We start from the raw sequence: 26,414 nt of genomic DNA, 5'->3' as shown, positions 1-26,414 counted from the left end.
TATGTCTCAAAAATCTTATTTTTAACATTACCTATTCGTTATTTTATACCACCATACGTATTTATGTTTCTACCGAAAAATGTTTCTTGCGAAACAAGAGTTTCAGTTTTTTGTTTCGGCTAATTAAGAAAAATGGGAAATTGCTTCTAAAGTATGAGGTGTACAAATAAGTTTTAGGACACTGCAAAAAATTTAAAATTCATTTTCGAAAATAAGTAAACTAGATTTATTCATCTGAATAATCTCCATCATTTTGAATGACATTCAGCCATCTATTAGGTAATTCACGGATGCCTTCCGCCAAGAAAGTTTCATCTTGCAAGGCGAGGAAATTATCGACCCATTTTTGCACATCTTCAAATGTTTGGAATCGCACATCAGTCAATTCGTTTGGCATCTTCCGAAACAAGTGAAAATCAGTTGGAGCTGTCTGGTGAATACGCCGGGTGTGCCACAACTTCCCATCCAAGAGCCATTAACGTATCTTTGACCGGTTTACCCACATGAGGCCTGGCGTTGTCATGGAGCAATTTTACTGGACATTTTCGTTTGCCAGTAAATGGACGTTTTTGTTCAATTTCTTGGTTCAATCTTATTAATTGTTGACGGTAGCGATCGGCAGTAACTGTCTCGCCAGACTTCACAAGTTTATAATGCAGTACGCCTTTTATATCCCACCATATACACAGCATGATCTTCTAACAGTGAATATTGCGCTTCGGTGTCGATGTCGTCGGCTCGTCGACGTTAACCCAATGATATTTACGTTTTGGACTATCAAAATAAATCCACTTTTCATCGCCGGTCACGATTTTCCACAAAAAAGTCTTTCTATGTTGTTTATTGTAAAGATTCAGATATATGGCAAGTCGGCTATTTTTATACTCTTGAGTCAAAAAGTGTGGCACCCACTTTGTTCCTTTTCGAATCTTTCCCATTGCATTTAAGCGATAGAAAACTATCTGTTGAGTTACTCCAAGCTGTTTTGCGAGTTGTTTTTCCGTCTGGCAAGAGTTTTCATCCAGCAACGCTTGCAGTTCCTGGTCATCCACCCTTACAGGGGCCCCGGTACATTCACGGTCGCTAACATCGAACACACCTTCTTTAAATCGCTTATACCAATACTCACATGTACTTTTAGATACAATGTTGTCCGCAAGAACAGAACAAATCGATTGACATGCTTTCCTAACAGTTTTTCCTTGATGGAATTCATAGCGAATGCAGTATCTAATAAATAGCTTATCGGTCTGCATGTTTTATTCACAGAATTTAAGGTTATGTTTATGACTTCCTTATGTTTTGATACTACATAACAAACCCCACCATATCATATGTAAACGGTAACTTTGAATTACTTTCATGACACGGAATCGAAGTGTCCTAAAACTTATTTGTACACCTAATAGAAGAATAACGACGGTATAATAGCTGTAAGTTGGGAAGAAAATATTTATTGATGAACTTCGGTGTACGAGAGATATTTTCATCTCGAAAAGGCACCGTTGCTATTAAATATACCGCCTCTTGAGTTAAATATTTCATTGTTCAAAGCAGAACGATTATTCCTCTTTATAACTTGTTTTCTGTTCAAATGAAACAATTTCACTCTTGGTAATTTTCAGCCCGCGATTGATTTGGTTCAAACAAGAGTTACTTAAGAATATTTTTTTCACATCTCAATGTACCTCTTTCCTTCGCGAATATTCACTGCCAATCAATAATGCATGAGTCTATTCTATAATTATCTCCTTTTACCACTTCACTATTGAATTGTTTAGGAAGTCTTCACAGATTTCTTTCTGACAATTTTATCAAATGGAAAATCGGAAAATGCTCTTCCGAAAATCTCGGTGAATGCGTTGGACACCAAGTCGTTGATGATACCACGCGACATCACAAAACCTGGTTGCCAAACACCGTTGATTACCCTATCTACGATGTTTTCGATAAATGAACGACCTTGAACCAGGTTCGTGATGTGAAGTTTCAGATCACGAATCGTCTGAACCTCCACACGTACAGTTAACTTCGAGCCCGGTTGTTTGGTGACTGTGGTGGTCTGCACGAGGTCATCTGCCAACAGGAACAAAAGAAATGGCATTAATAATTATCCGTTCCTGTGTAATTATCTCAGCTGTGAGTAATTCTAAAATAAAATGCCAAGGAATTTTTTTTTGTATTTTTTTTTAGCTAAAAGGTTTTTTGGGATTTCCTGCCAAAGTAATTGTCATAGAAGTGGTCTTTACGGAATGATGGCCAACTCCACGACGAAAAAAAATACCTGAATTGAATATATTTTGTGCCAGAATCACGTATATGCATGAACCTGAATAAAGAATAAAATATACTTGATTCAAATATATTATTCTTGATTCGAGCATAAAATACTTGATGGGTATTTCAATTCGAAGATGATTCTTTTTTATCGGGCCGGGTTGTAGCAAGCACTCTCAAGTGTAATATTGTATAAGGGTCAGGCACTAAGTGTCAGGATATAAGGGTTAAAAAGTGGAGGTTAAAAAATGAAGGTCAGAACATAAAAGTAAAAAAAATGGGTGTCAGGCAATGAGGGTCTAAATATAAGCCATATATTATACTTGGTCACGCTTCTTAGTCCTTATATTTATAGACCCTGATTGCCTGATACCTACTTTTTTCCTTTTACATTCTGACCCTCTTTTGTTTGACCCCAATATACCGATCTTTATTTTTGACCTGGCCACTTTTTGACCCTTATATTCTCACACTTAGTACCTGACCCTTATATAACACTTGAAAGCGCTTGGTACAACCTGGGCTGATATGAAATAATAATTCTCGAATTGAAACACCCATCCCCCATTCGAGTCTAAAATATATTTGAATCAAGTATATTATATACGCGAATCAAGAATAATATATATTATTTAAAAATGGAATCAGTGTTTAAATGACAACAAGAACTTATTTGTTAATACGTAATAACCCCCTATTAGGATCAAATAAATCGTTTATTCGATCCTAATAGAGGATTTATTCAGCATGAATGAGTTATTCATCTTACCTAATCAAAATATTTTCAGTGTACTACACAGAGTGTCCCAAAATTCATTGTACATATCGTAACAGCGACTCGGAGTGGGAGGGGGGAGGGTCATTTGAAAACGAAAGTTCTCATGAAATTTTGATCTTCGACACTTTGTTTATGAGTTATTGAAGAAAAAAAGACAAAATTAAACGCAATTCCTCGATAAAGAAATCATGTCCCCTCTTCCATTTAAGGCAAAGGGATCATGGTATTGAATGTCCGATAGATTCCAATCAATTTCACCCCTCGATATAAAATGAGAACGGAATGGATGATATAAAAGAGATATGAATTTTTTACATTTACTCTAATTTTTAGGGTCACATTGTGGGTAGGAGCCAATGTCTCTTACGCCGCGGTAAAGTTCACTGCAGGTTTCCTCACCCGGCCATATTGCTAGGGAAACAATGTTTTTCCGATCATTGCCTATTAAATTCCCAATCGATCGCCGTCATTTCCGTTCCTCCATCAAATGACAGCGGTGATATGAATTTTCAAAAAGCGGGTGACTTGCAGTGGATCTCTACTTTGTTGAAGAATAACTCCTTAAGGTATATACCCTAGAAAACAGGGTTTTCTTACGATTGTTCCCATGCTTTTCATAGTTAAAGTCTATAATAATCTCCAGCAATTAAAACAAATCTAACTAGCTGTACTATGCAGTTTAGCAGATAATAAATAATTAAATGCGGGCTCTAGCACGAGAGGCATAGACCAAACACAAGCTATGAGTCCCCCGAACTCGCTTTTTCCATCTTATGAGAAACGGTTCTTACCATGTTTTTAAACAAACAAATCGATGGTAGATTGATAAATTCCGAATACGGTGATTGTTTTGTAAAATTTTATAGTACATGGTTTCTGCGATGCATAACTCTAAAAAATGGTTATTTCGTGAAATCATTCCTTATTTGATTCAAAGAATTAACTAACAAATAATTTCTTATTTGATTCAAACAGTTATTATTGCCTTCATCAACAACATATGAGGATAGAAAAACTCAATAACTTATGAGTTATTGAATTTTTCAATAAATGCAATAAATTAAGTCATTTCGATTTTTTTCCAGAAATCCATAGGGACTAACTTTTGGTTGGTATTGGCTTATATATCGCTAAACACAACGCCGAGGACAAAATTTCTAATAGACTTTTCGCATCTGAATAACACCCGCGAGTTACCCTCACGATATTTATAACGAGTTTTGGGACACTCTGTATGTCTACGAGTTTACTAACTTCCAAGAAAAATATTGTTTGAATAAATAGAGAAGTGTAAAGTTTTATTCACTGAAAATTCGCCGATTCTCTGGATGTTACTGTGCAACAGAACTGTCGAGAAATATCCAATATTTTTCAAGGTCTCGGGGTATAACAGCGGATACTAAGTCCAATTATAAAAAATGTAAAAACGAATCTTTATGGAAAGTTTCCTCATCCAAAAAAACTCAACAGTTTCTTCCAAAAACACTCGTTAATGAGATGTGTGATTAATTACCTAGCACAAAAAAAAACTTACACAAATCTAATGTGAATTTCCCGTTGTTGATCATCCTGGGGCCCAAAATATTCCCTCTGAATTCATAATCACCATTCAAGAACTTTGCTGGGAAACTTTGAGTGTAAACAACCTTAAAGAAACATCGACATTTAATGAAATCCAATAAAAGAATTCACATTTGCACGAAAAGAAAAATCATTTTTGCTGAATCAATTTTCCAAATATTTCTGCACGGAGAGAAATGTTCAGTAAAAATTACGGAACTCATAGTTCGCTCACCGATTACGGAATCGACTCAGAAAATTTCAGTGACCGTATCGTAATTGTTCACAGGAAATTCAGGTAAAAATTACGGAACGCTCTAGAAACATTCCGTGACAGTTCCGTAAAATTTTCTAGAACCACATTGCGCTCCGGAATTATGGAAAAGATACGTAATTTTTATTGAATATGTCTCTCGTGCGTCTCTTGCGGAATGATCGTATATAGTTCAACTTCCGATCCCATCTATGGACAATTTGACAAAGAAATTTGGCGCATTTTCCCATTCAGCAAGAATAATATTCATTACTTTCAAAAGTGGTGCATGGGTTAAAGAAAATTACTTTGTAATTAGGCAAATCGCTGACGAATTTCGTAACTTTGCTAGCCGTCCAGCCGCTCTCGGTAATATTCCTCAGCGTCAAGCTGAATCCAAAATTTGGTAGTCCCCTCTTGACCGTCGTCTCCTTGGCAAAAAATGGATCAAATGGTGCTATGTTGTACTTGGATAAACCAGTTTTGAAATAGGGCCTGACTGCATTTAAGCCCTCCCTGATACATGCATCGAATCCACTGACATCGGGATAACAGCTCCTAAAGGCATCCTCTGCATCAAGACGTTCCCAAATTTTATTAAACCATTAATTTTAGTTGCGCATAACATTTGTTATCGTTGCAAATAAAAATGCACAGAAAAAAAGGAAACCAGTTACGGATTTGGAGTAAAATATTCGTGTTCAGGAACTCCAAAAACATGCAGTTCAATGATAAAATTCAATGGACCTAAAAGCGTATACGGAACCTGTCGCAGCCTATGGGCTATTACTTAATTTGAAGAAAAAGAATCCTAAAATGAACCCTCTTCCTTAATTTCAAGAAGAAGAACCCTAAAATTCAGTACAAAGAACTTCCCTATGACGAGTAGTGATGCCACGAGATATCACGAGACTAAACTTTGGAGAGATTATCTCGGTCTCAAACATGGAAATCTTTACTCTCGTTTCATTCTCGAAATACGCAGTATCAACTCCTCTCGTGATGACTCCAAGTTGATTTATCTCATCTCAGTTTCCAATTTTTTGTGTTTTTTATATGTACAGAGTGACAAATGGGAATAGGTGAAAACTTTTCCCCTATATTTCCTTCTCCACTTTGTCACTAGGGATCGGGCTGTTATCGGTTGAAACTTGGAACCTGGCAAATTCTGTTGGGACATTCCGGGGTCTACTTCATATCCTCCAAAATGAATAAACTTACTGTCGAAGAAAAAGTGTATCTCATTGAGTGCTATTATTCCCGAGGAAAAAATTACAAAAATGCGTATAGAGGCTTTCATATTAAGTTCAAACGGTAGGAATTTTTTAGTTCTGTACGATTTTTTTTTGAGTTTAGTCCCCAATAAATTTTTTGAGTTAATGTGTTCTTTTTTGTAGGGTAATTGATAATTTTGTCAAATATGGTACCCTACAGGATCGTTGCCATGATCTTCCAGGTCCATCTTATACAATAACGACGGAAGTAGTGGAAAAACATTTCAAAAATCATCCAACTGATTCAATACGCAAGGCGGCTGCGAAGTTAGAATTGAGCCAAGAGACCCTACGTTTGATAATTAAACATTTCCTCAAACTTCATCCTTATACAATTACTTGCCACTAATTGCTTACGCAAGCTGCTATAGGGAAACGACTTGAATTCAGCAAAGTTTTGACGCAAATGTTTGAAAATGCTGAAATCGAAGCTAATCGAATTATTTTCTTGGATGAAGCTCTTTTCTACCTTAATGGTTACGTGAATAAACAAAATTATTGATTTTGGGGAAGGTGCAACACATCGAACTAATGATGTGTTTGCTGCATTGCACAAAGTATACGGTGATCGCGTCATCGGTATCCTCGCTTCGCCCGAGCTGGGATGGAAATGGCCACCATACTCACCGGATTTCAACCCGTGCGATTTCTTCTTGTAGAGTTATCTCAAAGACTTCTGTTACGCGGACAATCCTCAGACAAAAGAGGCTCTGATAAGCGCTATCCAGAAGGTTGTTTCTAATATTTCTCAAGCTAAAATTAAAGAAGTTGTGACGAATCTTAAAATTCAAAAACACCAAAATGACTTTAATTTTCTCTAATTATCGCCACAAATTATCTCAAGTCTTTTTAAAACAACCCAACGTGAAATATTACCCAAAAGGCACCAGTCTATTTTAATTATTTCTACACTTTGACTAAATAGACAAATGCCAAACCCAATTTTCCTCTCAACACTAAAAATTACTCAAAAAGACTCAACAAATCTCCAACCCGGACTCTTTATTACAAGGGGGAGGGAGGACGATACTCCCTTAATCGGGATTCGGATTCTTGAAAATCAAACACAACACGACACATTTTATACCTTTGAAAATCCAATATATTCTAAATAATCACAAAAATTGGAGCTAATAATTTTGAAAAGAAATATAAGAATTTCTACACCATGAAAATAAATCTGGATGGACCGCTGATCCCAACCAGTGCGAAGGAGAAATTATTTAAATGAATTTCGTCTCTACCACAAACAGAATAATTTATTGAGACTCACTGGTCTCCCAAAATCTACTCAACGAAATTAATATAACTGAGAAGTTATTCTCAACAGAGAATAACTTCAGAAGCTGGAGCCTCGATCTTGAAAGTTTAACAATGCTCAAGGCTACAACTTATGTCGACTCATCCAGTCCAGGACCCCAGAATCCGCTCCAGCTGCTCCCGACCGTCGAGATCTCCAAAACAACTCAAAACTCAACTCTACTCTACTCAACTCAAAATATCTGCTATGCGGATTGCTCTACTACTCAAAACTGCTACTCTATATACTCTACGATGTCTCGCGGAGAACTGACACCACGCGGCCAGTTCGCCAAAAATCATTCTCAATCAGAGAGCCTACCCCCTCTCTAATAACTTCAAACTAATCAAATCAAATCCTCAACTAAATGCCACCTGGACTGGATAATCGTTACAATATTTAATTTAGTTTTGACTCAAATTGTCAATATAAAAAGTTCTCCGAATTTATTATCGTAGTGGATTTTCTCCCACGATGCTTCCTTATCCTGGGGATGATTCCCCAGGTTCATCCAGGATTTTCCTTGACTCCGGCATTTTCTGTCCTTGTCGGAAGTCGGAGCTTCCCCGCTCCAGGTTGGCTCCTCTTCTCGGTCAGCGAATCAGGTCCATCCCTAGGTGATCAACGGGTTCCAGTTGGCCCCAAGAGATTTTTCTCAGGGCCGTCCTCTTCTTCTCCTCTAAATCCTCTCCTCGACGATTCCTCTCCTCGACCATAATTCCCAAATAATTAATAATAATTCCAATTCGTTGGAATTTTCCCAATGGCTCCCTCGGTTTCTATCGAAAGGAAGGGAGCTTGAGCTCCCCCCGAGACTCACGATTTAATTAATTGATTATTTTAATTTAAAATAAAAATAGAACCTGTGACAACCAGATTGTCACAAAGTCTTCCATAGTTTTCAGAAACGCCTTGACTATTGCGCAAATTTTGATGGAGGACACTTCGAGAGTATTTACCATTAGTCATATGCCCTCGAATGTGTTTGATCAATTCTTTCATCGTGTGAATTTTTATTTAAAAAAAAATGAAATGCAACTCTAACTAATTGCAAATAAATTTGCCAAGTCTATTGTGTCTACAAACATGATGGTTCTTCCTTTCCTACATCAATCAACAAAACTATGATAGTTTAATTTTCACCTATTCCCATTTGTCACCCTATAGAAAACTGAGATGAGACAAACTGAGACAAAAACCGAGATTTTACATTAAAAAACATGAAAAACTTGACACCGAGATGAGATAGAGACTTGGAGTCATCAGGAGAGGAGTCGATACTGCGTATTTCGAGACTGACATGAGAACAAAGATTTCCATATTCATTGAGACCGAAATCATCTCTCCAAAGTTTTGTCTCATAAAGTGTCTTGCGGCACTACTAATGTCAAGTGAGAAATAGTGTATTTCTAACCTAGGGAAGTAAAATAAAATAGTCGTGCCCACGTGGGAAATTACCACCCGAGCCGAAGGCGAGGAGGATAAATACGTGGATCAGGGGTGAGACTGCTTATGGAACAGAATCCACAGGGAGACGCATCCGCGTACACTAACCAGAGTCGAGCAAATAAAATGGACGGAAAAATCTTGTGATTTAATTGGTTATACGAATGCGCCTCCATGTGGATACTACTCCTTGGGCAGTCACCCTAAGGATCCTTTATTTTACCTCCCGTCGTTAGAACCGTATTTTTCGTCTTGGCATATGGCGCAAACACAGATTTCGCGTCCGCGAAGCGCCCTCTGTGCCGTACGTGGGCACGACGCCTTTACTTTACGCCCCCAGGTCAGAAATATATTCGTTCTCCCCGACGGGCGCAAAGTCAGATCGCGGGGCTACTCACAGGCGTAATCGCGGTGTCACCCGCTGATGTAATCAATTGTAATCCCAGTGAAATCAATGTAATCGTTGTAATCACATGATTATCATATTTGTAATCAAGTTTTGATAATCAAGTGGTAATCATTTGTAATCACTGTAATCTTTCGTAGTTGCTCCTAGTGAGACCGTGAATTTTGTTGTTGAATTTTCGAGCGCGTCATTTCTACCAACAGTAAGTCTTAGAGATCCCGGGATCAATTTTTCTTGGAATCCCAGATGTTTATGGTTCAGTCCCTTGCATAGCCAATACGTTTTGCACAGAACATTTGTCCGTAGAAAATTCATTCAACAGCGTTAAAATATCTTCTTATTCTGGAGAACCAACGACTGAATTATCTCTGAATTATCTGCTAGTAAGTTTCATTCTCCATCAATGGTAGATATTCAGTAAATTTATTTTGCTGATAGCACTTATAAATGCCCAAATTTTTAGATGGAGTGATGAGACTGCATTCCTCTGTTCCAATCCCCGCCCCTCCTTCCTCATTTCTTTGCAGTTTCTAATAATTAATTATTCCACCAATTTATGTTTAATAAGAGCCCATTTTTTGTGATTTCAATGGTTACAGATGTTTGGTAATCACAGAATGTAATCGACGAAACCATTTGTAATCATGTAATCACATTCTGTACTCTTGGCAATCACGGTTATCACATAGGCAATGGTGATCAGTGTAATCAGACCCGTAATCCTGCGTAATCGATTACATTTTGTAATCGCGGTATCACCTAATTCGCTTGTGAATAGCCCCTCGAATCAGATTTGCCTTTCGCGAGGTGCAGAGGTGAAAAATACGGTTCTGACCACGGTACACGGAGAGAAGAGCCATGGGAAAGAGTCCCATGTCAATTTTACGACTTGTATATATTTCTAAAATTTAGGAAGCATTACTATGCTATGGTAATGATTCCTATGGGGTATGGTATTACATACTATGGGCCATGGTAAGTCTCTCGATGGGAATGAAGCCTATGAACATAGGAGAAATTACTATATTGAATAGTACCCTCTACCATATTACAGGGCAGAGTGTACTATTAATTATGGTAAAGGGACCCATAGTCGTTTGGTAAAGTTTACCATAGTTTATAGGAGAGATTACCATGCACTATGGTAACATGTTCTATATTATATGGTAAAACGTGAAAAAGTAAAAAATGTCACGAATATAAAAGATAATGATTACTAAACTATATCATGATAATGATGAGTATAATGAGATAGAAATTTCAAGTGGGATATATATTTATATTTAACGTATTTGGTTTCGACGCTGTTTCAATAATTACAGAGTATTTTCTTATAATGTGGGATTCTTTCCTATCAATAATCATCAATATACCTAGATTAATCATATCGAATATCGAAAGGATCATATTTAACAATAACATATTTACATGAGTATTTTAATATCAGAATATACATATCTACAGAATAGTGGGATTTTTTGCCCCAAATTTTACCTAATCATTGGGAGAATTTTTGGCATTACGGTGCTATAAAAATTATTAAAAAATTCAACTGTGAGTAATTAAACTCAACAACTTTGCGTGAGAATTTAGACCCAACGTTTCAGAAAGTATTGCTTTCCATTCCCGGAGGTAGCTATATACGATAGGATACAAAATTTCATTTGTCGAAATGTCAATGTCGACCACCTCTTATCATTTATATCAATTTCATAGGATTGGAAATGTCTTTCAAAGGAGTATTCTTGTAATTGTTGAGTAACAAGAATAACTTGATTATTTGGCTCTAGGATTACGATATTGATCAAATGTAATTGAGGACCAGCCTCGGTCGGCATCATCAATATTACGTTTTCCCTGATATCATGTCCCAAATAATTGAGAGAGCTTACTATTGTAATATCTCCAGATCGATTGGACAGGAGAACTGGTAGAAAATAACGATAATTTGGATTTAATTCTAATCTCTTGTTAAGAGCTGGACCAGAGAGAAAAGGTGGTGATAAAGACTTGTTGATGAGTAACCGATAATTCAATTTTAATTGTGCCTTGATGGCTATTTTTAGTATTTTCTACGATATCGAGAAAAGGAGAGATTACAATGTATAAATAATACTGACTACCATCCACATGGTAATCTCTCCTATAATAATGGTTGTCGTTGCTATATTGTATAGTAATGCCTACCATGTTCGAATGGTATTGATTACTATACAACATAGTACGCTTTACTGTTGAACATAGTAAAAATTACTATTGAGATTGACTTAGAAACCCTTTTACCATAATTTATGGTAACCTCTACCATATAAAAGTAACCCCTACCATTCACTTTTCTCCGTGTAGGTAATATAAATTTTATATTACCTACCGTGGTTAGAAATATACTATTCCGCACTTGGTTCTCAATATATTAAAATCAGGAACTATTGGGTTCTTAGTTTGAGAATCTTTAATTCCAAAACTAAAATCATTCAAGAGGATAAAATTCTGGAATAATTGCCTATTAATTCAAAACTAATTGGGTCAAAGTATCAAATTATATGCTTTGAATAACAAAGAATTTATAAAATGAGTTAACAAATTTTCGAAGTGCAAAAATCATCAATTCGAAAACGGGAATGTCGTCGTTATACTAGCAAAGCCCCGTAAATGCCACATTTTTCACCATTTTTTTTATAATACTAACATCGAGTAATTTCTTCTTCCGAAATAGAGTTTTCTACCTTTGTCCGAATTGTAAACAGCAATGGAGCGTATTTCCAGCATATACATCTCTTTTCTTTTATGCTCCCTGTTCAATTTCCAATTCTCATGGAGATGAAAGAATCACAAAACAACGTTCCTTTTCCATGACTTATTATCAATGAATTCGGAACTGACGACAACATAAGAAGAAATATAAAACTGAATTAGAATCATTTACTCGATTTTTATTTCTCAGTCGACAATTCACTCGACTCAGAAACGTTTTTCAAATTGTAATAAATAATTGAATAAAAAATATATATAATAGACCAAGTATACAGTTTCGCTGCCGGGAGAAGAGTGCCTTACTAACGAAACTTCTTGCTCGTTCTCTCACGTTGTGGGATAAATCAATAATTTGGCGATTGCGCCTTAGAGATCAACTGGATTCGAGTATGACACCGGGAGTCGCTTTACAGCTACCATAGTGCCTAGACGTCTTTTCTTGCCCTGTGCTTTATCTGTTATATAGTGATCTATTCTGTTTCGTTTTCTCTTGTGTTTAATTTTCTCTTCTTTACTGCACATGCTTTATCTAATAATTTAATGCTAAAAACTGTATCTTGGTTGCATCTAAAATTTTCGTGCAAAACAAGGCATTAAACCCTTCCTTTGCTGGCGTACCCACTAGCGTGGGTCGCCATCTTGCCTTCCCTCTTCCTCCATTTTCACTCAAACTCATGCTCTCCTACCATCCCTCACATTACTCTCCTTCTATCCTCCTTTATCTTCATTTAATAATTTCACAATGAATCCCCAACATACCTATTCTGATCACGAAGATGAGATCATGCTCGATCCAACTACCTCACCATCCAAATCTGGTCTCCTCGATGTACTCAATGATCCATTCCTTGATTCTCTTTCCTTGAGCTATCCTCGCTCACCTAACCAGCAAGAGCTAATCGAGACAGCTCTTATGGATGAATATAGACGAGATTGCATTGAAAAAAACATTCCAATTGACCCCTTTATGACAGTTGATATTCTAAAAGCTCAATTGATGGCTTCTCGAGATGAAACCATAACCTATCCTACATCAAGTTCTCCATCCAATCTAGTACACCCCCTATCCCAAAAACAATCCTCCATGGAAATCGATGCCAATGAACTTCTTAAAAAGCGCAAAAATTCTGAGACTTGATGATAACTCTTCTGAGGAGCTAACCTTGAGGAGGTCCTCTAAACAGTTTCATGTGTCTTCTGCTCACACCCAATCTGAAAATACGACTCATTCCCCATCAACTACCCCAATTACACCACAAACACAAACACCCAACAATATCTCGAAAAATCCTTCCCCCAAGAGACGTCCTCTGCCTCACATCCACCCCGAAGTATTAAAAAACAGATTTCTCCTCCATGCTACTAACAAAGGGTTTGATGTGATGTTCCAGGCTGATTACAATCAGCCTGACGCTGTACACCTCACCGATGTCAAATTAGCTAGAGTCATCACAAAAATCTTCGAAGAAGCGAATATCTTATCGAGTCAAACCACTGCCAAGAAAATTGGTCAATCTATTCGTATCACTTTCTCCACTCGTGAACAAGCCCATACGATAATGGACCACCCTTCACTGAAACTCTACAAAATAATTGCCTACATCTCTCAATTCTCAATTATTCGCCAAGGAATTATCAAAAATGTTCCCCTTGCTTCACCGATGAGAAGATCAAAAAATATATTCACTCTGGTGTCAATATTCTTGAGGTCTCACGCTGCCAACGATTCATTCGCAATCCAGACAAAACTGGGGTATCCTCTCCATCTCTTAGTATCCTCCTCAAATTCGAAGGACAAATCCTCCCTACCGACGTCACTCTTTATAATCTCCATTTCCCAGTGCATCCTTACACCTCACCAGTCAAACGCTGCACCAATTGTCTTCGATTTGGGCATACCCACAAATTCTGTAACAACAAGAAAACATGCTCTCACTGCGGGCAAGAAGATCATGGAGATCAAACGCCATGCCCAGAGAAAGATCCATAATGTATAAACTGCCAAGGTAAGCACATTTCCACTCACAACAGTTGTCCAGAACTCTCCAGACAACGAACAATCCACAAATATGCTGCAGCCAATGGAGTCTCCTATGCAGAAGCAAGAGATATCATGGATGGTAACATCCTTACCCAACTGAGCTCATTTACTCCTTCCCCTCCAGACATGAATTCCACCAATTATCCGCCCCTTGGACTTCTGTCAAACCTACCGACTTCTGAGCAAATGTCTCCCGAAAACATTCAGGCCCCACTTCCCTCCTCTTCTCCCCTTAATAAGCCCTTTTCCAATGCTACAAAACGTCGCTCACGAAAATCCCTTAAACTCTCAACAGCTCCTGTTGATTCACCTACCTCCCAAAATCCTTTCTACCCTAACTTTAGCTTCAATCAATCCAATAATAGACAACAACTCAACTCCTCTCAACCCATCGCCAGACGTCCTCCAATCCCCCATAACATTCCGCACAAGGACCTCCTTGTCTCTCCCAATGGTGCTTCCTACACTAATCTCAATAATCTCATGAATAAACAGAGTTCTTCTGATTTACCCTCAATGGCTTCCTCGTCTCAACCAAAGACTCAAATCCCCCAACATCCTGTCCCTCAGCAACTCCCTAGCTTTAACCTAAACAACATCAATAACATTATACTGAATCTAACCAATGTTATCAACCTCATAATAAACAATCTCACCGCTATTCTTAAATCCTTAGGATATAAATCCTTAGGAGCCCCCAAGGTACTCACCGTACCCTCCCAAACCACCTCTCAACCTCCCGTCCCTCAATCTCCCCAATCCAATATATAATGGATCCCCTGAGTGGGCCTCCTCCAAAGAGCTTAAGGCCAACAACAGGTGACCTACGCAACATCATCAACGATTATGATGTCCTTCTTATCTCAGAGTCTTGGCTTAAACCTTATCAACCTGATTATCAAATCCCCAACTTCACTATCTTCAGGAACGATGTGGAGAATCAGCAGGGAGGGGGCGTTGTCATCGCCCTTAGAGATAACATTTCATACAATATCATCCCCAACTTAGATCATATTTCCCAAAATCTGTGTCTCCTGGGAGTGACTATGTATGTATATGGAGTGACTGTACCATCACCAAAGGGAGATATAGCTATTTACTCCTTATATAAGAAACCAAATGTTTTTGTATCCGCTGAAGAATGGACTAACTTATTCTCCCACTCACCAGGCGTGTATGCCACCATGATCGGTGGAGACTTTAATTCACACTCGACCATGCGGGGCTGTGGCAGAAATGGTCCCGTGGGTTTTGAGATTCTCGAAGCTCTTGCTAACTCTCACCTACATCTTCTCAATGACGGCTCTGTCACGAGACTCAGTCGTCCTGGCGAGCTCCCTTCTGTAGTTGACCTCACCTTAACATCTTCCAATATTGCCATGCAATCTGAGTGGAAAGTACTTCCGGATCGCATGGGCAGCGATCACAATCCTATTAGCATTACCCTCAATTCACCTCCGGAAAGATGCTCCTTCTTCTCTCATAAAATCAAAACGTCAAAAATTGATTGGATGGCTTTCGACGAATACCTCCTCTCGAAATCGGAAAAAATTAAAGACTTCCCCGATGACATGGACGCCCCTCAAAAATATGAAAAAATTATCTCCACTATTATGGACACAGTTCAAGGTTCATCACCTCCCTCGAATCCTCGCCCCTCCCAATCCTCTCCTAAAAACTCAAATAAAAAGATGACACCACCAGCTCCCTGGTGGAATGAAAAATGCTCCAGAGCTGTAGCACTTCGAAGGAAAGCCACATCCACCTTCAGAAAATTCCCAGGATATCCAAACTATGTTGCCCTGAAAAAACAAGTTGCCGCGACCAAACTAATCCTTAGAAGTGAAAAACTAAAAGGATGGAGACTTTTCTGTTCGTCCTTGGACAGATCTACTCCACTAGCTAAGGTCTGGCAAAGAATTAAAAGTTTCAAAAATAAAAACTCCTATAACCCAAATTTAACCTCCCCCCAAGATATCGCAACTGCCACGAGAATGAGAGATTTCATTAGTGATTTCTGTCCTGATCTCCCACAAGACTACTCCCCACCCCCTGCTCCCCTACTCCTATTTCAACCCAATGAATTTCTTGAAAAAGAATTCTCCCAAAACGAATTCGATCACGCTCTTCTATCCTGTAAAAAAAACATCTTCCCCAGGTTTAGATAGAATAGACTATTCATTAATAAACAAACTCCCTGTAGCTTACAAAGAATCAATTCTTAATGTTTTCAACGAATTGCTTTCTAAAGGACAATTTCCTGATTCGTGGCGCCAATTCCTTGTTTTTCTCCTTCCAAAAAATATCCCAAACAAATTCAGACCTATTGCTCTTGCTTCATGTTTTCTTAAACTGCGAGAAAATAGTTTCAAATAGACTCACGTGGTGGTTGGAAACTCAAAATCTCCTTCCTACCTATCAATATGGTTTCCGTAAACTAAAAGCTTGTGCTGACAACCTAGCTATTCTCACAACCGAAATCTTCACAGGTTTCGCAAAATGACAATTTACCCCCACAATCTTCCTAGAGATCAAAGGGGCTTTTGATAATGTTGACCCCAACTCCCTTTATGAAGACCTAGCCAGATTAGGAATTCCTCAAAAAATTGCTAACTTCATTTACTTTCTCCTAGCATATAGACAATCTTATTTCGTAATACAAGGAAATATTGAGGGTCCTTTCCCAATGAATAAAGGAACGGGACAAGGCTCTGTCCTTAGCCCCATTCTTTTTAATATCTACCTCCAATCTACCGAATTTAGACGACCTTGGCGCTGAAATTGTCGCATTTGCTGATGATTTAGCAATCTTTCATCGTAGTTCCAACCTCCCCACCTCATTAAACAAAATTGAAGAAGCCGTCTCACGAGTCTCCAACCACGTACAATCTAAAAACCTAGAGATATCCCCCGAAAAATGCCGCTTAATAATTTTTTCCACAAAAATATTCAAACCAGAAGACTTCCACATCTCCATTACTAACTAACTATTTACTCCGTTACCGCCGAAAGATTAGCTAGATTTTTGGGTGTCGAACTCGATTATAAACTAACTTTCAAGAACCATCTGCATAACTTATTCGTAAAAAATAATAGAATCATTTCAATGATTAAATCTCTTCGCTCTACCTGGTTTGGAGCTGACCCAAGAGTTCTCATTTCCTTTTATCGAGGCCTTATGAGGAGCTCTATTGAATACGGTAGTCATATTCTTCGATCTAGCAACACCTCTGACTTTAACAAAATTGAAAAACTCCAATATAAAGCCCTCCGTCTTGCATTGGATTTTCGCAACTCAACCCCAATAAATGTAATGCTGGCAGAAACCTGTGAACCTCTCCTAAAAATACGCATATCTCAACTGTCTGATAGATTTATAATCAGGACTTTTTCCCTTTCAGAACACATTCTCCTTGATAAACTGTACACCCTTCAATATATTCTCCAAAGAAAAACCAGTAATATCCACAATATTAAATCAGACTTCCCAATATATCGCTCCTTCATAAAATTACAAATTCACAAAACCAAAATCAACTCGAATCCTCTGCCTATCCCTTATAACTACTCATTTGAACTCATAAACCACAAACCTACTATAAATATTGAAATGGGCATAGCAGGTAAATGAGCGGATTGCCCTGAAGTGAAACTCCAAGAACTCATAACTGAACAAAATCTACAGGATCATATTCAAATATACACCGATGGTTCGAAGACAAATGTGGGGGATTATGTGGGCTACGCTGTCTTCATTCCCTCCCTTGACTTCGAAGTTCTTCATAAAATCTCCTCATTCGCATCCATTTTCACAGCTGAGGGTTTGGCAATTCTCACTGCCCTCCGCTCTATCTCACATCTCAACCACCCCAAATTTCTAATCCTCTCTGATTCACTAAGTGTACTACTTTCCCTTTCACATTTCTCTCCTAAAAATACCAAATCCTATTTAACTTACGAAATCTTAGACAAGTGGCATGACCTCAAGGTTCAAGGTATTGAGGTTATTTTCGCTTGGATCCCTTCCCACAAAAACATCCACAGTAACGAAGAAGTTGACACACGAGCTAAAGAGGCGATCTCCTCTGGAGCCCTCCAAGATGCCTCCCTTCCTTTTTCAGATTTCAAAAAAATCATAAACAATCAAATGAAATTAGCCACATCTCGTATCCTCAGAAAACGAGGCAATAACAAAGGTAATCATTACTTCAAACATTTCTACAGAGGTTGGCACCGTCCATGGTATCAAGACCTAAAAATCGACCGTCCCCAAATCACCACAATCTCTAGAATGAGATCTAACCACTTCAATCTCAACGAAAGCCTTGCCAGGAAAAAAATAATCAATTCCCCTCTTTGTAAATGTAACAAATCCCAAACTCTCACCCACATTTTTTGGCTCTGTCCATTATACCAAAAGGAACGAGTCACTCTCATCAAAGCTCTCAAAAAACTTAAATTAAAAAAATACAATATAAACGAATTAATCTCCTCCCCTGATGCAAAAATTGTCTACATTCTATACAATTTTATAAAAAAAAACGGTCTTCGAATTTAGCTCTCGCTTTTCCCCCTTTAAACCTCAGTCAAATTATCTACCTATGTTCCTTTCCATTTCTACCTTACCGACATACCCTCCCCCTTGTTTTTGCAACGTCCCCTAGTGGGATAACGGCCAAATAGCCAAAGCAGGTAGAGCCATAAAAAAAAGAAGAAGAAGAGTATCGACACCATAGTTGTCATACTTGAATTGACAGGAAAACAATATCTCCTGCCACAAGATGAACACCGACCAAAAGATGGACGGTTTCGACTTTTTTCGAATACCGTCCCACCTTCGTACAAGATACCACAGGGACTGTAGGGGAATAAAATTCCGAGAATTACGTGTCCCCCACTTTACTTGCGCTGAGAGGGGAAAATATTTTGATTTGATATTATTCGTACAAGATCTAGTATCTTCCACGATTTCCATTTTTATGATCATTTGAGTACGATTCAAAATAACAATTTAGAAATTCGAAATAAATCAGTTTGTTAATAGCGGCCTGCGAGGCAAAATTGAGATTTTCATTGGAATTTCGGTTTTCATAAAAATTGGGTGGAATATTGTTTTGTTTCGTCTATCTAGCCATCCAAAAAATGGACGTAAAACACATGGTGGAATTCCGCATTAAAAAAATTGATATTTTCCCAAGTTTTATGACCGATGCGTTAATTTTTTTTACTTAACTGTAACGAGTGCCCATTCGTTTTGAAATTCAATTGATGTGCAATTAAGTCCTAGATAACAGATGGATGTATTTCCAGTAATTTCTCCAATATCTGAACTCCATTCCCACTCAATTCTAGCCCCTTTGTCGAGTATCTGATCAGAAAGTGAGGATATCACTTGCCACGGATTCAGGCCTAGTATCTTGTACGAAAGTATCTTGTACAGAGACTGAACTGTATTCTATAAATGAGATGCGAATTGTCATGCTCATCAAGTCGTCTATCTATTGGGTGTTTTTATACTGCATCCCACTTTTTCGTCATTCTATAATTTATTCCTTCATTGTTTCCACTGTAAATTATTTTTTCTTAATACTTTCCATATTTCATTAGGTATAGAACCCATTGTTGACTTATTTAGGTCATTTATCTATTTTTGATCTCTTAACGAACCCGAAATTTTTCTTAACCGTCTATCTGTAGTCTGCTTAGGCTCTACTATTTATGTATAAAAAATGAAATTTCTTCACTATACGAGATCTTCTGCTTTGATTAATCGGAGTTCCCATAATTGAACCAATTGAATAAAATGTTTTAATGAAGATTTGAAAAAAAATTGAAAAGATAATGGTTGATCGTGAATTTTTTGAATTAATAATATATTCAGAATGACTTTTTATTGCTGTAGTCCTGATACCTTCCGGTAACCTTGGTAGGAGATAAGGAAAGGCGCAGGGTAGGCGAAGGATGACCCAGTGCTGGCCAACATCGGAGCATCCTCGGTCAATCTTGGCCCATTCCACATCTCCTATCAGAGAGGATTTTCGCATAATTTATAATATCATTATTCCAATAATAGCTTCCCTGGTACAAAAGAGCCATTCCATGGAAAACCGTAGTATTACCCTGTGCATCCCTTTAGATTGCTCTGAAACTTCGTTAGAAGTATATGAGGTATTCCACACCAAATGAGAACCGTTGACTCTCTCTTGGATATTGATGGGAATTTTTTCTGTGATTGGGGGGGGGGGGGTTGAAAAACTATGGCTCAAATTTTTTCAGATTTTTTCGGCAGCCCAGTTTGGAGATGTTTTTTTTTCTCTTTTTTCCGTTTTTTTTTCAATAACTCGAGTTCTATCCATCCGATTTTGATTTATTAAGCGTCAAAATTTTTCATTTTTTACTGCCTACAAGAATATTCCTAGTAAAAATTGTTTTGCGATCTTCAAATCCTTATAATAACAAATTTTCGAGGAAAAAAAGTTGAGAAAGTTGAATTTTGCAAATTATGTCACTTTTGATTTGTTTAATTTTTTTCAGTAATTCTTATAATCAAAACAAGTATTTTGAGCCTACATACAAGTTGAGGGTCATCGTGGATCTATTTTATTTTCAATTTTTTCTTTTCGAAATTTCGCAAATTTGGTCAAAACACCCGAAAATGGCGTTGATTGACTTTCATAAGAGACAGTATGAAGTGAATTTGACTGTATAGCTATACATTATATATTTTTTCGATACATAATCAAAGTCGTTTTAGAGTGTTTTGACCAAATTTGCGGAATTTCGAAAAGAAAAAATTGAAAATAAAATAGATCCAAGAGGATCCCCAACTTGTATAACGGCTTAAATTACTTGTAAATACTCTTATAAGAATTACTAAAAAAAATGAAACAAATCAAGGGACATAATTTGCAAAATTCAACTTTTTCAACTTTTTTTTCGAAAATTCGTTACTGTGAGCATCTAAAGATAAAAGAAATTTGTTACTAAAAATATTCTTATAGGCAGTAAGAAATGAAAAATTTTAACGCTTAATAAATCAAAATCGGATCATTAGAACTCGAATTATTGAAAAAAATTGAAAAAACAAGAAAAAAATCATCTCCAAACTGGGCTGCCGAAAAAATCTGAAAAAATTTGAGAGATAGTTTTTCACCCCCCCCCCCCCCCCCCAATCGTAGAAAAAATCGCCATCAATTTCCAAGAGGGTGAGAGTCAACGGTTGGCTCATTTGGCGTGGAATACCTCATATACTGGTAAAAGAATTTTTTTTAGATTTTTCGAAGCTATCATAAAACCTGTAGGCCATATTCGTTTTGTGACCTTCTTTTTCAATATTATTTTTTTCAATGTTATTCAGAAAATCAAAGTAAACAAAATAATTTAAAAAAAAACAAAAATGAAGCGATGCATTACTTTTTCCCAATTTGAGAACCAATTTTTACGTTTCCGTTTCTCTCGTTGGCTGTAATAATTATCCCAGTCTGAAAATTTCGTAGAACATGGAAAAATGTATGAATATTAAAGTAAAAGACCACTAAACAATTGAAACATTAGCCTGTGTAAATGGTACACGATTTTTTCAGAAAATTGTCATTTTAGCGCTCGTAGAGGGGTCAAATTTTTTAAAATATTTTCTTTCTGAAAGCTGAGCCTTTTTTACGTATGCTTGAATTTTTGCAGATTTTTCGTAGTGATCTGTGATAATTTGAAAAAATAATATTGAAAAAGAAGCTCTAAAATCGAATATGGCCTTGTTCTATGCTACCTTGAAAAATCTAAAAAAAATTCAGGACTACTTTTTTAACTTTTATAGGAGAGGGTGGGGTAAAATGAACACTTTTGACCTTTTTTGAAATGTTCGTGACGTGTTGAATTGTTCATGAAATGGAATAATTTTATTTTTCAATAGAAAGAACAATGATTCCTCTTTGCGATGAGCGTACATTGATCTCAATTGATAAATCTGTTTCTGAGTTATGAATATTTTAAAAAAGGTCCAAAGTGTCCATTTTACCCCATCCTCCCCTATGCTTCTGACGAAGAGTAATCTAAAATGTATGCATGGAGGAAAGTACCATTTTTCATGAAATGGCTCAAAAGTATTTTGATGGCTTCACGAATGACGCTTAGTATTTATTGAATCTATCAACTACAGCTGTGTTCTATGTACATTCCACTGAAATCTTTCTCTGTCAAGTAGAATTTGTTATTTTTGACCCAAAAAAAATAAAAGTCTAAGAATATAATTTATCGAAAGCCCATTTACAGGATCTGTCCCACTTGAATATATCCAATTTAAAATGCACACTTCTCTCGATAACCGTTACCCCAAAATTATATAAAAATATGCATGCGAAACATCGAAGGCAATTTCCAATCCCAATTACGCAAACGTCATTTCACTTTCACCCAGAAATCTCGAGATTTCATGAATCACCAATTCATTTTAATGAACAATCATCTCCAATGCTATCCCCCATTATTTCTATTACTTTTTGGTTTTACTAGCCCATGCAATAGTCAACAATTCTTTACTTCCACGAAGCAATCAAGCGTGGAATCACGCAGCAACAGGGAAACTACGAATTTCTTAGTATTTTTCTTCGAACCCAACAATTTTATGGTTTACCCCAAACGTAATGAATAGGTACATGAAATAGAGAAAAGTTGGTAAAAAAAGACAAATTAAAATCACAATAGAAAATAGTACTTGCCAAATTCAGCAGAGAATGCACCAATTACACAGAATGACACAATGACAAATTCTCGGAGCATGTTTTAACGTTGCACACTCACACTCACTGATATTATTTTGTCCTACACCCAATCGGTCCACCGGGTCTTTCAATCCGGTGCAGTTACTTAGGCACAACACAATTCACATACACAACATACAAACATCAAACAACCTCGCTCGTAGCCCGGTGCTCGCGCTTTCACTCTCGGCAATGTATCTGAGATCGCTCCTTTAATCCCGGCCATTTTTTCGTTGGTGAATTATATAATTTTTAGTTTTTATTTCGGAAGGGGGTTCTTAAAGGCGGTGGAGTGTGGCTTCTTCTTGGAGGGGGTAGGTGGGATTGGAGATATTGGTCCGACTTTTGGAGGCAGAGACATAGGTGTCAGGTTTTTCTTTGTCTTGGGATTTAGTGGAGTGCATTCGAGTTGAGGAATTTTGTTTCTATTTTTTATTTTTCATTCGTACTGGCCTTTTTTTAACAGCCTCAGGAATTTTCATTTGAAATGAAGGAAAAATGTGATGGGTAAAATAAATTTTCCCCTTTGTAACGTAGTTTTTCGAAGTCAAGTTGTAAAATTTGTAAGTTGTCAGTAAAAAAATACAAGACGCATCTCACCGCATTTTCAATGAATTTTCACGATACACCGCTCAGTAATTTTGACTGCATTTTCCTTTCAATTTTTTTTATTTTCCTCGCTGTGGTTGCTAAATTGTGATTGAAAAAGTTAGGACTTGGATGAATATTCGCGAAAATAAAACAGTGCCCCGAACCCAGATTTCGAATGTCCAAAGTTGACGATAAAAAAAAAATGTCCAAAACCGACCCACCCCAGTTGTCGAATAACGTGGGCGCAGTTTTCGAATAATGCGAATTAAAGGGGTTCGGGCGAAGAAAATTTAGAAAATTGTTTATGAAAAACGTATCCAGAGCAATTTTATTGTTATTTCAATAGTAAAAGCCTGATTGAAGACTAGTGAATGAGTTCTCTTTTCAACTGTTTCCCCCTCGCCCCTTTCTGGAAGAGGAAAGGGGCCGAAGGGGAAACATTTGGAGCAACGTAGTGGCGAAGAGGCTTTTTCTCACAACGTTGGTACTCTTCTTTTTAGCTTGAGTCAGTTCTTTTTTTTCTGAGTTTTTCTTCTAAATCCTTTTCTTTTTTGATTGTATGAGCTCATTTAGTAACACCCTGTTGAATTTTCAACTCACGTTTATTCTGGACAGGTATGAAATCGGTTGTAAGGTTAGAAAGAATACATTCGCCAAGTCCTCGCACCTCGTATTCTATGAACCCAAATCTCGAATGCTCTATTTCTTATAGATTTTTATTTATTTTTCGTTTTGTTTCAATCTATATCGATTCATAAATTATCCCTCAGCTCATAGAAACTGATTAAAATCAATTGGTTGCTAACATTTTGTCTCGAGATCCTTATGAAGTGTGACGGAATCCAAATGCCTGGGGGCCTATTCTCGAAATATTTCCGTGCGCGAATCGACTCCGTTGACGGAACGCCTATATGATTTCTATACGCAATTCGTCTACGAAGCCACTTCCTTGCACAGAAACATTTCGAGAATAGGCCCCCTGTGCACTATATAAGGCTCGATAAACAGATCAGTCGATCGAGCACTCCCGATAAATGTAATTTTAGGAATTTATCGCACTCTGTGATATTCGTGCAGAAATAGCTGCACTTCGAGAGCAAAACAATGAAAATGGACTTCGTTGCTTTTGAATATTTATTTGTTCGAAATAATACCGCAGGGGTGCTCCAAATTCGGCTATTTGGGTCCCATTGGAAAACTGGTGTCACCACGGTATGTGTTTATTCTCAAACTGCACAGATGGACAGGTTCAGATTAGACTCTAAAAATAGAAGTCTCCAGAATCAAGCACCAACGATAAAACAAGTCATAAAAATTGAATTGAGAATCTGAATTGACCTTATCATGGAGCTCATAACTCTGCAGGCGGAGGATAATGAATTGAAAAGAATGTGATCATTCTCTAGTAATATAACGTACCGGGGAAATTAGCGAGAAACTTTTTTTGAATGTAAGGAAATGATGAACAAAAATTGAATTAGGATTTTTCACCTGATTTTCCCTATACCATAGCTATTCCCAGCTCAAACTTCATGTTTTCACCCAACCCATCCCTTAAAGGTGCATATGAGTAAAAGCCCGAGGGCTGAAACCATGTAAAATAGCTGTAAGTTAACAATGTACACTCCGCTGCCTTGTTGTATCATTGATGTTAATAAAAATCTTTGAAAGTTAATGAACAAAAATAAAAATAGATGAACAAAAATTATTGTCTGATATTTTCTCCTCCAATCACTGGTTGGAGAGATGAGTAACACGGTTTGAATTCACAAAGCCAATTAGTAAGGATTTCGAGGTTCTTTATGTTGTTGTTCGAACATTGGAGGCATTTCGTCAGAGCCAAACTTCGGACTATGCACCATCATTTTTTTACCAGCATTTAACAAAGCACTGTCAGATTTTTGCAGATCTGTTTTCTAGCTGTAGTATCCATTGTCCATGAGATTTTATGCGTAGATTTCCTGTTTTCTGGATTGCAGTTCCTAAAATCTCAGTTATTTCTGCGAAAAAAAATCGCAGTTCTAATTATCATTAACGATTTACTTGTTAATTACCCTAACATGTAAACTATGAGAGATCGAAAAAAAAAATTTTGTCACGAAAAGTCCGCAATCTAAATATGAATATTTCCTGTTTGTTATGAATTCATAAGTAGGGGATAGCATAAATTGTCATGCCCCGCAATACATTGCGTTGTAGCCTCCTCGTGCCGTGTGGTTACACGTGAGGGTCCTTTCAGCCATATCTTAGAAGTCGAAGGAGATACAGAAAATGTACCAATAACAAAAATTATGTTTCAAGTAATTTTTTTTCGACTAATTTATTTGTCTGGTGTATACCCTCGGGTTTTTACATTTTTTGTTCCCCAAACCCCTTAAAGCTAGAGTATCAATACCGCACCATATGGGCTACATTGAGTTTTACATTGTTTTAACACTATTATTATTAAGATTAGTATTATTATTATTAATTTCTTAATTTTTTCTTCTCGTATATCCTTTCGGGTCTTTATGATTTGTTCCCTTCCCACCCCCCAACCCCCTGTACCGCATTCGCCGAAGGACAAGGGAAAACCTCATTTGAGGGAAAAACCTGCCCAGGTATAGTCGTTTCTTGCGAGACTCCCGCTCGACAATGAAACCTTGAGATTTAGAGTGTCACAAATTTTGGCCCCCCCAGCCGGGAATCGAACCCAGGTCTCCCGCATGCCAATCCCACACTCTAACCACACAGCTACCGCCGTCGGTTATTATTATTATTATTATTATTATTACCGGTGTACATTATTCAGTCATTCCTATACTTGAGTAATCACATTTACATTCACATTTGGACTGTAGGACTACTCAGATATATAGAAATAACACCGGATCGCCTCCATATCCGTGTCCTAAAGTGGGGCAAGCTTAAACAAACAAAAAGCTTAAAGTAAAATAGGAAATGAAAAAGATAATAAAAAGATATATAGGAAACAAATG

At 37.3% G+C, this 26,414-nt stretch overlaps 1 protein-coding gene across 1 annotated transcript; it reads right to left on the bottom strand.

The window, feature by feature from the left end:
- Positions 1-1,777: 1,777 nt before the first annotated feature.
- LOC107035951 lies at positions 1,778-22,864 on the bottom strand. Its single transcript, XM_015253618.1, has 4 exons — positions 22,804-22,864; positions 5,177-5,439; positions 4,590-4,701; positions 1,778-2,076 (listed from the first exon to the last, which is right to left on the bottom strand). Exons 1-4 carry the CDS (start codon positions 22,862-22,864, stop codon positions 1,778-1,780), a joined length of 735 nt encoding a protein of 244 aa, XP_015109104.1.
- Positions 22,865-26,414: the final 3,550 nt, after the last annotated feature.

Source organism: Diachasma alloeum, unplaced genomic scaffold (assembly GCF_001412515.2).
Source record: "Diachasma alloeum isolate Michigan unplaced genomic scaffold, Dall2.0 Dall_scaffold_00203, whole genome shotgun sequence".
NCBI lineage: Eukaryota > Metazoa > Arthropoda > Insecta > Hymenoptera > Braconidae > Diachasma > Diachasma alloeum.
Note: the sequence above shows the minus strand (reverse complement) of the source record. Positions and strands in the feature narration are given on the sequence as shown.